General features: G+C 40.5%; 1 protein-coding gene across 1 annotated transcript in view; it reads left to right on the top strand.

The window, feature by feature from the left end:
* vps50 (VPS50 EARP/GARPII complex subunit) overlaps window positions 1-15,242 on the top strand; it is a 101,346-nt gene that overhangs the window by 49,203 nt on the left and 36,901 nt on the right. Inside the window, exons 14-18 of the mRNA XM_054605423.1 lie at window positions 8,067-8,158; window positions 8,353-8,447; window positions 9,883-9,981; window positions 11,499-11,589; window positions 12,989-13,174. Of these exons, the coding sequence (XP_054461398.1) occupies window positions 8,067-8,158; window positions 8,353-8,447; window positions 9,883-9,981; window positions 11,499-11,589; window positions 12,989-13,174 (563 nt within the window). The remainder of the gene's footprint in view (window positions 1-8,066; window positions 8,159-8,352; window positions 8,448-9,882; window positions 9,982-11,498; window positions 11,590-12,988; window positions 13,175-15,242) is intronic.

The following is a 15,242-nucleotide window of genomic DNA, read 5'->3' as shown; positions in this document are numbered from 1 at the left end:
AGCACTTTTTTAAAAAACTTTTTTTATAATTGGCCTTGCCAGAGACTTTGTCAGATATTAGCTGCAAATACAGACCTGTCAAATTAGCCGGGAGCTTCCTACTGTGTAACGAAAGATAGCTCGTTTCCATTTCTCATTCTGTACAGAATTCATTAGGTGAATGGATGAGGACACAAAGTTGACCTGAATAGTTGGTGACAGTCCTCCACATCCTTCATTAGATTGCGTTCCCCCCTCACAGCAGAGAGGACACGCACCACATTCCCTTTCACAAGGTCCATCTATCATCTCGCTATTTTGATTGGCTGTCACCTCTGTGTAAAGGTGTCCCTGACCCTGGCTTTGTCCTGGCTTTTACCTTTCCCTCTCAGTTCTAATGTGTGTGCAGGTTCCATCAGGCTAATGATTTACTGTACAGGCTTTTTGTCTCATTTGTTTGAAAAGTATGACCTCCGCAGACAGTGACCTCCATCTCACCCAAGAGGCCATCAGAGTCTAAACCGTCAGGCCCACTGAAGATCACTCCTCTTCTGTCACACACACACACACACACACACACACACACACACACACACACACACACACACACACACACACACACACACACACACACACACACACAGACACACCTCTCCCCTCATTGAGAACGCAAAAAGAGCATCCAATTGAATTTAAGCATTTTGGGCACTTGATATATTGAGCAGGTCGGTGTAATGTTTCAGTAATTAATCTTGCCACTTGATGAAAGGAAAGGTTATTTCAAGAAGGAATATGGCCCAGGGTCATATCCCTACATGACAGAATAGATTTGCTGCCCTTTCATGTTTTATCAGCAATGATGGCCGCTTGGCACAAGGGGGGGTCTCTGTATGTGTGAGAGCACCCGAGTGTGTGAAAGAAAATAACCATGGCCAGTTTGTTCATGTGTTACATGTTCATACAGAGCATTGCCATGGAACATGTAGGCTTGAATTGAAATGTATGGCGGCTGTCTGCTCTGCTACGATAAAGAATAGGATCAGTATTCACCAGTCGGGTTGGAGTTGGCCTTCACGCCTCATTAATGCTCACTAACATGGCATACAAACTAAAGTAGGGAGCATGCTTTGTGAATTAACTTATGGTTTACTGTTTACTGACCTCTACCAGTACATATTGAAATTTTCTTTTGATAGACCTATTTCATCAACTTTTCTATTCATGCATGCCTCCGTTCCCCTGCGACAACCTGACTTGACACCAATCTAATGTAATTTTTCTTTTTTTTCAATATTTACAACATGCTTATAGATTGTGTGTATTAAGTAATTGGATTTATATGCAAGCCCTTCAAAATGCATCTCCTTTAAAGGACTCTCAGTTCTGAAGTTACAACATTGCAACCCAGACTTTCAACACATTAATGTGTGCATGTGAATTAACAAAAAGACAATTTGTTATGCTCAAACTACACCAAATCAGCACTGAATAAATTAATTAAATATGTATAGGGTATAAAGTGTGATGGAATGTAATCCCTTGACATGAAGTGAGGTTAGTTAACCATATGGTGCAGTGCTACAGGCCAATGCTTCCCAACTGTATGCTTATTATGTGCTGTCTGCTTTTGTATTTTGTACATGTTTATGACCACAGTCACACTTGTTTATACAAATGGACTTTTGTGATTGGATGCTCCAGATCATGTGTGTGTGTGTGTGCACACTTCAAACTTCAATCGGACGTTTTGTGTCATCAGTTAATCACATCTCTCTTTCACCTTAGTCAGGGCTCTGTTTTTGACAATCCCAGTTTCACTTTGTCTTCATGTTTTTGCTCTCACTCCCACTTGTGCTCATTAAATGAAACCCAGAGATGTCAAGTTGCCGTATCACACTTTCTCCCAAGCCCTTTGTTCTTTCGTCCATTAGCGAATGATGCAATTGTTTGAACTCGTTCTCTCCTTATTATTAACTCAAACCAATGTTATTGGGGTCTCAAGGACAGTGTTTGAAAACCCCCTCTGAAATTCCCAGTGTTGTTTGATTAAACCCTGACACAATGTCATTGTCAGAAATCATGACTATTAATCGATATAACATGACGGTATTGGCTGTGGAGGTATTACTATATGAAAGGATGAAAATGGATTGAGTTTAAAATGCATCCGGAGCAGACTCCCAGGGGAGGTTAGAATCTGAGATGAATAAGAACACCATTTATTTCTTATACAGTGGGTACGGAAAGTATTCAGACCCCTTTAAAATTTTCACTCTTTGTTTCATTGCAGCCATTTGCTAAAATCGAAAAAGTTCATTTTTTTCCGCATTAATGTACACTCAGCAACCCATCTTGACAGAAAAAAACAGAAATGTAGAAAGTTTTGCAAATTTATTAAAAAAGAAAAACTGAAATATCACATGGTCATAAGTATTCAGACCCTTTGCTCAGTATTGAGTAGAAGCACCCTTTTGAGCTAGTACAGCCATGAGTCTTCTTGGGAATGATGCAACAAGTTTCTCACACCTGGATTTGGGGATCCTCTGCCATTCTTCCTTGCAGATCCTCTCCAGTTCTGTCAGGTTGGATGGTGAACGTTGGTGGACAGCCATTTTCAGGTCTCTCCAGAGACGCTCAATTGGGTTTAGGTCAGGGCTCTGGCTGGGCCAGTCAAGAATGGTCACAGACTTGTTCCGAAGCCACTCCTTTGTTATTTTAGCTGTGTGCTTCGGGTCATTGTCTTGTTGGAAGGTGAACCTTCGGCCCAGTCTGAGGTCCTGAGCACTCTGGAGGAGGTTTTCTTCCAGGATATCTCTGTACTTGGCCGCATTCCTTCAATTGCAACCAGTCGTCCTGTCCCTGCAGCTGAAAAACACCCCCATAGCATGATGCTGCCACCACCATGTTTCACTGTTGGGATTGTATTGGGCAGGTGATGAGCAGTGCCTGGTTTTCTCCACACATACCGCTTAGAATTAACGCCAAAAGTTCAATCTTGGTCTCATCAGACCAGAGAATCTTATTTCTCATAGTTTGGGAGTCCTCCATGTGTTTTTTGGCAAACTCTATGCTGGCTTTCATATGTCTTGCACTGAGGAGAGGCTTCCGTCGGGCCACTCTGCCATAAAGCCCCGACTGGTGGAGGGCTGCAGTGATAGTTGACTTTGTGGAACTTTCTCCCATCTCCCTACTGCATCTCTGGAGCTCAGCCACAGTGATCTTTGGGCTCTTCTCCCACGATTGCTCAGTTTGGCTGGACGGCCAGGTCTAGGAAGAGTTCTGGTCATCCCATACTTCTTCCATTTAAGGATTATGGAGGCCACTGTGCTCTTAGGAACCTTGAGTGCTGCAGAAATTCTTTTGTAACCTTGGCCAGATCTGTGCCTTGCCACAATTCTGTCTCTGAGCTCCTTGGGCAGTTCCTTCGACCTCATGATTCTCATTTGTTCTGACATGCACTGTGAGCTGTAAGGTCTTATATAGACAGGTGTGTGCCTTTCCTAATCAAGTCCAATCAGTTTAATTAAACACAGCTGGACTCCAATGAAGGAGTAGAACCATCTCAAGGAGGATCAGAAGAAATGGACAGCATGTGAGTTAAATATGAGTGTCACAGCAAAGGGTCTGAATACTTATGACCATGTGATATTTCAGTTTTTCTTTTTTAATAAATTTGCAAAAAGTTCTACATTTCTGTTTTTTTCTGTCAAGATGGGTTGCTGAGTGTACATTAATGCGAAAAACAATGAACTTTTTCGATTTTAGCAAATGGCTGCAATGAAACAAAGAGTGAAAAATTTAAAGGGGTCTGAATACTTTCCGTACCCACTGTAAATACATATACCAAGGAAAACCATGATCATGTCACATCCATTTCCGAATGTGATGATTGCAATCAGCCTTTGGGAGGAGTAGATAAACGTCCATGATGTAGCTAGGTGGAGAGGTTGGCCAGAATTTAAATTTTATCTACCATTGTGAAAGTGCTATCTCCTTTTAAACAACTGTCATGACTCATGGTACTTGGGTTCGTGTTTTAATGCACTCATACGATTATTAACAAAGTTTTCTTGAATCTGTTGAACTCAAACAAAAATGTAAGCATATATTCAGCCTTTAAGATTCTTAGGATAGTTTTGAGATAAAAAGCTGCAAAGTCAGGGAGATAAATGATGTTAGTGTTAGAAGAAGATACAGATAATGAAGATTGCTTTACTATGTAAACCATTTATTATAACAAACTTCTCAAGCTATTTGTATTTGAAACAGAGGATTTATTCTTCGATTGAAAGATAATTTTTTCTCTTGTTTCAATATAAATTATTGTTTGAACTTCATTCTAGGCTAAGCTTCTTATTAAAATGGACAATTATTGCGGTGGACAATCGGAGGCAGGGGCTTACCCATTAATGATGTATATTAGGGAAGCCCACTGTGCCAATCTATTGCAATAAAATTTGACATGAATCTCTCTTGAGGATTTGTCTCCTCTTTGGTGTATTGAGCCTTCTGTCAGAATCTATAATAAGAGCGTTCAGATCCTCGCTGCTGCTAATTGTATGCCTCAGAGTACGATTAACACAGGTCCTGTGGGTAAAGTGGTGGTCTACATACAGACTGATGAAACAGTAAACCTTGTGGGGTGAACTATGCTGCACACTGTTGGACAGAGAGTATTCTTCCAGCATATGATCGGCTACTAGGGATGCTAATGATTCACTGATGATTCATGGCGAATAGTGCTCACCCCATTTAGCATTGCACTTCTATAACTTTGTCAGACTCACAATGGACAGTTTGAAAGAAATACTATGAAAATCAATTAGGGTGCACAAATTATAAAGAAAATACCATTTTCAATTCAACATGGTCATGCTGATATCCTGGCTCTTACATCATATTCCACAGACTAATTATAACATCTTTGTTTGGCACAGAACTACCACAAAAAATTACACCATAATGAAATTAGAGTAATGCTAAAAAAAAAAGAAGATAATTCCCTCTATTATCGCAAATCATATTGCAATTGCAATATCAGTCAAACTAATTGCAAATAGGTGTTTAGCCCTAAAATCAATGCAGCAGGACAAGAGATGTCGTCTTTTTTATTCCACACATACTTCTTCCTGGTCAAAACCGGGTTCCTACATTACCTGTGATGCAACTGGGCCACTGCCATTTTGGTCAGAGATTCAGGCTATGTAGCCTTGAGGGGCTAACCTCAAGATAAACTTCTTGTTTCATTTTTAACCTTGCAGTTTTTGACCTCAAACCAACGCTGACTCATGTGATGTCAATCCATCAGAAGTGTCCGTCCATCAGGAGCCACTAAAGGCTTTACACAGCTTTTTTTCACATACACAGTAGAACTCCCCCAAGACAGACTTTGATGTGTAAATAGGTGGAGTTCTCCTTTAAGAATGTGATTGAAAACGCATAAATTGATTGATGTACAAACTTAAGCAACTCCGGGACACTGGCTCCATCAGTCTAGTAAGTTCTTATGGTATACACTGGATATCATTGCAGGTTTTTCATGTCAAGCACATCCTGGTAACAGACGCTGTTTTTTCAGCATTATCGGCTAATATTTAGATGTCAATGTATGATTCCAGGATTACCCTTACATATATTTGAGTGGCACCTGAACAACCTGCCTGTTCTTTTTTTAAACACCTCATGTCAGTGATTAAAGCTCTTCTCTTTTTCTCTCTATCACCATAAAGTAATACCTTCACAGACTTTGAGGTTTCTGAGGAGCTTTGATTAATCCATGCTCACTGATCCACACGCGTGTCTTTTGGTTTAGGTTTTCGTGCCTTTTAACCTCTTGCGATCCTTTTTGATCGTTTTTTTCTTTTACATACGACATCTAGGTTTCGAAGGCTTTCTTCAACTCTTTCTGCCTTTTCTCTTGATCTCCGTCAGTGTATTTATATAATTAGATATACACACATGTGTGGGTGTAATACCATTTATGTTTGTTCTTTTTCTAATTGGATGTGCTTTTTGTCCTGGTTTGTCATTATGAGAACACCTTTTCTCAGGTTCAATAGGCATACATTCGACTTGCCATTTTACTAATGAGTAAAAAATGTTGCCCTAAAAAATGTGACATAAGCGTGTGGTTTATTTGTTATAAAAACAGGCAAAATGGAATGAGATATTTATGGTCTTGCTCAGAAGACAAACACCTCACCGAGCAGGTTCAGTGTACAGATGCTATGTTTCCACTGCAGCTTGGAGATTTTTGAGTCAAGCTGCGTCAAATTATGTGTTTGTATGTTTAAGGCTTTAGCTCTTCCAACCATCTCACTGCCTCAGAATAAGAAAAACACTACCAGTGATTCATGCCTTTCTGCCTTGTTTTCTCTGACTAATGCGTCTAACCATCGTCTGGTTCATCGGTTAATGAATAGCGGTGTGTCGTCTCAAACTTAACGAGATCCACACGTATCCTGTCAGTCGCTGACACTTTTATGTTATTTTCAGTGCTCTCGAACTGCTCTTAAATTCTTTCCTCTTGAATGTCTTTCTCATCAATAATCTGTTCTCCTGCCTGTGATTGGCGCACATGGAGGTGGATTCACTGTGTGGATTGTTTTCTTTTCCTGTAAGTATACACGCTTGTCCAGTACTTGAAAATAATTATTTTAACCAGAAGAGAATAATAACAGATGCTGTAGCCAATTTTATCATTGTTTTTTTTTTTTTTACTTTATTTTTTGGCTAAAGGCTTGAGGAAGATCTTACAGATCAAAACATTGCCTTAAAAAGAGAAATACACTATTTATTTGGAGCCTAACAGTGGGCTGACCTCCTTTTTGCTCTGCAGTTTAGTCTTTCTTCTGAGGTTTTGGCTGTAGGGCCATGGCCAGAGTTATTTGTTTCTCTCCTGCTTAGAAACTGTTGTGAATATGCTTTTAGACATGTCATTTGTGTCATTATATACTGCACTGCACTGAATGTTGTTCAGTAACGATTGAGCTGGTTAGCAGGCAGCTGCGGTGGGTATGGAGGCCTTCCTTTCTACAGAGAGAGGCAGAATGGAAGCTTTCAGTCTGACACTAAATCCAAAAAGAGGAGCGTAGCCCTGTAGCTGACCCTGGCAGCTGACTGTAGAGTATATATTTTATGTGTATGTTGTGGCCTTTAATAATTTAAAAAGAGAAGTATATTAAACCCAGTAACAAAAGAGTAGACAAACTACAAAAACATTGACCCATGACCAAGATGTGTCTCTCAATTTCTCTGTTTTTTAATGTGGGGTTGACCGCTACCTGCTAGTTGACTCACAGGCTCACTGCTGCCGGCTTTCCTAGAGATCCACTTCAAACAAAGCGAGCAAGCAGTTTCAGTTTGAGTGAAGCAATTTTCAGCCAGGGGAAAGTGTTGCAGCTACTATGACATTGTAGCCTCTTCAGTGTCGGCCCCAGAGGGTATTTTATCTGATCGGTGAGGAGAGAAAAACACACACACACACACACACCAACCAAAGAGAGGACAGCGAGCTGATAGAGGAGGAACGAGGTTCACTGGAGATGTTGGTTTAATTTTCTGGCTGCCTGTCCTCAGCACCTTATTTATGCGTCATCCAGTATTGTCGTATTGTCAGTCTCTGCTCTCTTGAGGGACTCTGTGACCTACGCTCCTGTCAAATGCTGGCCGACATCCACTTGTGTACAAAAAGTCTCAGAGTTTTCAGCTAAAATTCAAGCTGCCTTTCTACACGGCCAAACTAACAATGAAGGACAATAGTCACACATTTCAGATCTGCAGATCAACTACGTCATATTTCCTCTGTTCATATTAGAATGCACCTGAGGAGTCATATTTCTTCATTTTTAAAAGGGATGTTTTTCCATTTGCTTCTTCATCAACTATAAGAATAGTCTTTTTGGACTTTTGTACGGATCCTGATCCAGCCCGCTCATGCATCATTGTGGAGACGTCCATTGAAATGAGTAAATTAAATTCTTTGAGTCCTGCTTAAATGACACAGTCGAACAATAGATAAATGCAATGGGTAAGGCGAAATTGAATTGTATAGGTCTCGTTATCAGTTCTTGTTTGAATACCCCTAGATGGCGCCGCGGCAGCAGAGTCTGATGAGTCGGTGGTGGACCGCAGCTACGTGAAGAAGAAGCTGGAACATGGACTCACACGGATCTGGCAGGTTGGAACCAATAGTGCACTCTATCTCTCTAAGCATGTCTCTTCTTCCCTCTTCCTCATGTTTTTCTCACGTCGTTCCTTAAGCTGCTATCTCTCTTCCTCCCCCTCTGCTCCTAGCTTCTCGTCTCATTTCTTTATTAATTTTCTCAGATTTCTGTTCAAATCACCACGTGCCTCTCATTTCTCTCCCCCCAGGACGTCCAGTTGAAAGTGAAGGCCTACATCCTGGGGACTGACATGTCTAACTTCAAGTACGACGACTTCATTGTGGTGCTTGATGTCATCAGCAGGTACGCTGCAAGAGCCATAGCAGTCAGCTCAGCCTTGTTTCCACTAATTGGTCTTCATTATCTTGCTGTTGCTGTCCCTTTCTCTGTCTTGTCATTTTTAAACCTTTTTTTCAGGTTGATATACCCTCACATGCAGTCTCTCTTTTTTTCCCCACTTGCTCACTAACTGAATGAGATTATGCGAACACACACTAACACACAAAATCCTTCGTCCAATAACAAAATTATCATAGATTGTGTTTACATGCACATCAAAACTAATATGTGAAATTATAATGGCACTAGTTCCAAAACCATTTAAACGCATCACTTTGATTATATTAACTCTGGTTATGATAATGTAATACTCAAGTGTATTTTGCACTTTTTATGGATAACAAATAGGAAGTGTACACACCTCCCTATAGACCTCGTCACTGTGATGAACTGCTCAGCTCGTTGTTACTGTATGTGGGCGTGAAGCACGTACTCGGCTGGAACAAGTTTGTGGGTGGAGGGAAGAGACTTGTTTGTAATTAGAATCCAGGATATTATTGTTGATGTTATGAAGACCACCTAAAATGATGTGTGTTCATCTGCGACATCATATTGAATTGTTCTGTAAATTTGAGAACCTGTGACCCAAATCAAAACCCCAAAAATGGAAATTTACGTTCAGTGTTTGTTGATCTAATGAAGCCACTGTTTGCCTGACAGTTGTTATCTGTGCACACACAGTAGATCAGAAAATCTGAAACAGCTGTTTGCCTATTCATCTACCTTAAAATGTCAAAATAGATTATTTGAGATAGCTCACTTTAGATTCAGACACTTTTTCTTCAATACAACTGCAAACAACACATTGTCTGTCCCTTGACTGGCAGGTTACAGTTACCAGGGCAAGTCTGTTTACATTGTGCCTGTGTGCCCCCGCTGGCTCAGCTGTCAGTCAAACACACACAGTGGTCTTACTTCAGAGGCTTTCAGACGTAAGGGCCGTTTTTGATCATTGAGAAAATCCCCTCTACATTTTTTACTGCAAAAAAACCACACACATTTTAAGGATGGTTTATGCAGAAGCACCTATTATAAAGATTAAGAGTGAAATTGATATATTTTGTGCAAAAAAACCTTAAAAGTACAACCTTATTGATTTACTCAAATAGATTCAAATCTGGAATTCGGTTATTCAAATCATGACCTTTGTCACGGAAGCCCTATCTTGTGGTAGTTGCATCAGTTTAGGCATGTGCACCACAAATACAGTAAACGTCAGTAGGAAGCCATCAAAGAGTCTGCTACTACTCTCTTTACACTTGGTTATCTCAATACATGCTCCATCAGATAACTGCACCAGTGACAAATCCCTTTGTCTTATCTCTTCCCAAACGTCTTTCCCTTCTTTCCTTGTTGTCTGTGTCATTATGTTTCATCATTCGTTAACCTTCTCTTTCAGGTTGATGCAGGTGGGCGAGGAGTTCTGCGGCAGCAAGTCAGAGGTCCTGCAGGAGTCCATCAAACGCCAGAGTGTCAACTACTTTAAAAACTATCACAGGTAAGATATCTTTGTTGCGTCTGGATCGTTACCTGGATTGTGTGAAAATTCGACGTTCTTTCTGTTTCTTTTTACTGAGCGGGTAGGATTGATTGCGCGTGAACAATTAGGCGTAGAGTGCATGGATCTGACGTGCAGTCCCCCGATATAATTGAAAGAAAGCAGATGCGACGACAGCAGACAGCAGGTTGCTTGACAGAAACTTTTAACACACAATCACAACTGTGCTCTATTCCCAGCACAACCCTCTATGGCGTAGATGTGTAATTACACGGTAACACTCACTGAGCTGGAAGCACATTTACCTCTTGATTATGTAACCCCCTGCCAACTGCATGAATATGTATGCTTTCAAACAGACGGCGACACATCATCAGATATGATTTGCATTGATCATTAGCCATCAAGAATCATTGAAAAGATTTTCTTGAATATCAGAATGCTAATAAGCTCCGTTCCTTTGACACAAATTGTCAAAGGTGGGGGACCAAGAGGCATGATGGGATACCTTATGAATTGGAAGTGGAAAAGGGAGTGTTAGAGGTGACAGATCCAGGGAGAGAGGAGGAGGAGAAGAAGATGAGGGTGAACACCAGACAGCATTATGATGGCATATTATCATCCAGTGTGTCCACCAGCACACATACTGTCTCATACTCACACATTGGCTGTGGCCGCCAGCAGGCTCCCAGCATGCATCATCTTTACATTAGGTTTGATTCATTTTCCGGCCGGGTGTCATTCCCGAAGAGATTACCCATCAGTGATCTTTGACTGGCTGATGCCTGTATCCGTCTGCCAGCTGCCTGCAGTAACACACTGAGTCATCGGGGGTGGGGTGTATTGTTGGCCTACGGGCGCAGAGGACAGAATGTCACTGTCAGGGTTCAGACATGATAAATATATCTAAGAGCTGCGCCAGAGGTAATTTTCTGCTTTTATTTTCCCAACACATTTTCTCTGATTGATTGAAATGTGTTCAAAGCTTTAATGACCTTTAATTATCATTGCATTCCATTAGAGGAATATAACCGCAGGAGAGGATGCCAGCATGTGCAAAGCGGACGGACTTAAAATGCAGTTGATATCCCTTCTTTATTTCTGTGCCACAAGGCTTCCCTGTCTCTCGCCTTCGTTCCTTATTCTTTCACACTTCAAACACCTTTAAGACAAGTAGCACAGGCCACTGCAGTGTTTGAAGTCAACACTGCTCTGACATTTCACACAGCAAGACTTGATATTGACCTACCATCAGGGTGGCTTTCCTCAAGCTTTGATGACAGTTAACATAGAAACATGACACACACACACACTTCTCTCTTTTCACATTACATCAGTGACCTTTGCAGCCTTGTTGATGTCAGCACACTTAATCTGGACTCTCAGAACACATGTAAACAGACCTGAACACACTGCTGGTCAGTGATAGACACATGTTGACTTCTTATTTTCAGCTCCTTCTTCTTCTTGTCTTACTCCATCTGCTTACCTTTTTAATTTTTCTCTCATTCCCTCAGGGCACGACTGGAAGAGCTGAGGATGTTTCTGGAAAATGAGACGTGGGAGCTTTGCCCGGTGAAGTCTAACTTTAACATGGCCCAGCTCCATGTGAGTAAGAATTGCATCACTGAGGAGAGAAAGTGAAGCACGGTAGCAACTACACTGTCACTCATTGCGCACAACCCCTGCTGGGAAATTTGCATAATGATATGAAACACAGAGGATCCGGCACAACATTTTCTGTTTGTTTGTGTGCAAGTGTGACGGCCTCCCATTGGAGGAGTAAAGCTCACTGCACGTTATATAAGATGAAGATTAAATGTCTGTAGTCCCTGTTGGTGTTGGAACATTTTATTTCCCAAAGTGAACAACAGTTATAAAATAAACCTTTGAATATAAGAGCCTAGTTAAGATCGTTAAGATCGTTATCCACTATCTCATGGATATATTCTACAACATCTTCAGCTCCCTTCACCTAGAAGCAGAATTGATCAGTGGAAAGAATGAAAAGTCTAAAAGATTAATGGAGTAAATTCAGATTCATTTTGTTTCAATTTCATACATCTCGTTTTCCCCTTCATGTCCGTCTTGCTTGGGCACATTTTGCAACAAACACACATGCCATAGAATCCCTCTAATAAAACCAATGCCTTGAGAATATTTTGTGTATAAATTACTGTATCATAAACAGGCAATGCCCATTAACCCTTTAATCCCTGCTGGGCACCGATGTTATGAAGTATTTTTACAGATTGCCAGTCCTATGAAAAGATGCATTAACATGATTATGTAATATCTTTATTATTTTTTTCAAAAAGAATGGCATTTAGCACACATATAAAGAGATGGTGTATTTTTTATATTCTTCATATTTGATTATGCTCTATATTGGTACAAGCGTACCCAAATGGTAGTTGTTTAGTGTGTTCTCAGAAAATGCTGACATTTCCTCACCCCATCTTTGGCACAAGCAGCTGCTATTATTTTGAAGTTCTTCACAAACGCTACATATCATTTTTGTGTTGACTACATAAGATCCATTTAAAAAATGTTCAGTTCTTAAACTTAAAGTTTATCCCAATTAATCCATTTATAAGAAGTTTTGATACTTACTTACTATCAACTTATTATATACCATCTACAGCCTCAGGAGAGCCCATTGTTGAAGGTCAATGACTTTAAAAGGGAACAAACAGAAAGGTCATGCAAGAACAAGCGCGTTGCCTTGCCAGCAGGCAATCCGCTTTTGTTTTTGCCCGTGAAACCTGACATGACCTGTTGTTAATAGATGACGACAGTTTATTTACTATACTCTACTTTGGTTTCCTGCCTAATAACGATTGCTGATTTGCAAAAGCTTATACTGTAAAGTTTTTATAAAACAATGTGATTGATACAGGCAAGTTCTGAAATGCTCAAGTCTTGAAAGTTTAGAGCCCAGCTAGGCTTCCAAACATGAACCTAAATCCATTTCTTGTCCGTCTCTGTCCCATCTTCTCGTATCCAGGAGTTTAAGTTCATGGGCCAGTGTCGTTCTCCGTCCGTTTCCCCGAGCAGACAGGCCGTGTTCTCGACCAGCCCGGCTCAGGAGGAGCTTTCTCTGTTCCAGCAGTACCTTCAGGAGGGAAACCCCTTTGAGATGCCTGCTGAGCACAAAGACGAGGAGACAGAGGATGTGCTGGCATCTAACGGGGTAAGTGGAAACTGCAAAACCACGTACTTTGAATTGGTGCCTGCTTAATGGTTTGTAATTAGTTGTATTAGTGTGAAAAGCATGTTGCCCAGTCAGACAAAAGTCTGCAAAAGCATTCATAGTTATACATGAAACACAGATGTGCTCGTTTACTGTTGACCATCATCAACGTTGTATTGTCTTTCCTTATGTGGAGCGTGTACAGAGCATTTCTGATGATTCAGTCAAGTTGTATCTTTTGAGGGGCATCACCAAACAAGTTAATAAAGATCCAAGTTGATTAATTGGGACATAATCACTGTGGGTCATTAAGCTGTTTACAGCAGCTCTCGAGCCGTCATCACCACGGCCATAACAAGCTTTTATTAGCGGTGTAGGGCCCGTGGTACCGAACGTGCAAGATTATTATAACACTTTGTCACATTGTCTGACATGTGATATCAGCTGTTAAACAGCAAATTATGTCCTTGGGTAGATTAATTGGCAGAGCAAATGGTAAGCTTAATAGTAGAGCTGCATATAATAATGTAGTCGTGTAGTTTTTTTATGATTGTTTTGGGCTAAAACCATCAGGATTAAATACATTTTCTCAGCAACGTTTAGTACTCTTGTTTAGTGCACAGTGTAGTATTTAGTATCAGGCCCCTCCAATATTAGAAACCTTTTATTTCTAGGAAACATATTTCTACTCTGTTTTGGGTTAAATATAGATAGGCAGCACTTCACCCTAAAAAATAAAATGTTTCACTGCTGAGTATGGTGCCGTTCATTTTAGCTGGCAGTCCATGTTGCCCGGTTAAACTACCAGGCCTGCCACTTTAGTGCCATACATAATTGATAGAGAAGAGAATTTGTGAATCTTTCTCTTTGACAGCCTGTTTCACTGTTCATCTATCAGTGTGCTTTGTGCAACTGCATCTTCAAACCCGGAGGAGCGGCCTCGCTTAATTTGGGAGAGAGAGTGTGAGCCTCTTGTCTCCTACATCAACTGAAAGCAAGCTCTTCTGCTTGCCTGACGAATTTTAATCTGAAAACATAATGGGCATTGTCTGTATCATTATATTAAGCAACAGCCAAACATGAATGAACATCCTTCAGTATATGCCCAGGAATCGCTATCGAGACTGAAATAAGTTGGATCGGTTCATTCCTCGTAAATGCATTTTCAACATACTGTTAGCAGCTAGGCTAGTCTTATTAAGGCCCTCTTGTTCCTTGGGGAAAGTTTCTAGTCTATGCCATCACACACAGCAGCATTGCCGCTCTGTCACTGTAACAAATCCTTATTGAATCTTACTAGAAATTGCTTGAGTAGGCATTAGTGGACAACTGGAGCCCAAACACTCTACCTGTCTTATGGTCTTGGTTAGCAGCACTGCTGCTGTAATAATAATAACATTTCATTGCATTACTACTGGCACTTCTCATATCTGATCACACACTGATGTGACACCACAAGACAGAGAGAAGAAAACAAACTTAATGTCTGTCAAGGCTTCTTTTGGGTTCAACCAGTAATCTAATGCGTGAATACAGTGATCCAGAGAATATTAGTACTGTGGATTTAATACACATGTGCTCCTTTTATGACTTGTATAAAGTCAAAAATCTGTTTTGTTGTTTCTTCAAGGCTTATATGTTCAACAAAACAGTATTTCTCTTCAAGAAAAGGGAGAATAAATGACATTGGTGCCCTGATACACACTTCTTAATATACAGTATATATTGATATATTTTATTAACAGGCTCAACATCTAACATGTCAGGATTACAGAAGCCCTAGCTTGGTTCACTCTTAAGCTTGTAATCCTTTCTATATGGCTGCTGTGTTGCTTCAACTTGCAGTTGAGGACAAAGACAATATTGTGTTGTTTCAGGGGAGCTTTAGCCAGACTCTCCTCTGGGAGGTGATTTTCTGCGTTTCCTTCTCAAGTCAGTCCTTTCATGGATATGTACCCATTAGGGCTAAAAGATGGGATTTTTGATAATTTAATTATAGCCCTTTAGTACAGTTTGGTTTTAAAGCGTTTCTTCTTTTTGTATTTGATGACAGAATTTCCCCATGGCA

The sequence above is a fragment of the Anoplopoma fimbria genome, chromosome 10, assembly GCF_027596085.1.
Source record: "Anoplopoma fimbria isolate UVic2021 breed Golden Eagle Sablefish chromosome 10, Afim_UVic_2022, whole genome shotgun sequence".
Taxonomy (NCBI): Eukaryota; Metazoa; Chordata; class Actinopteri; order Perciformes; family Anoplopomatidae; genus Anoplopoma; species Anoplopoma fimbria.
This window is presented reverse-complemented; position numbering and strand designations above follow the sequence as displayed.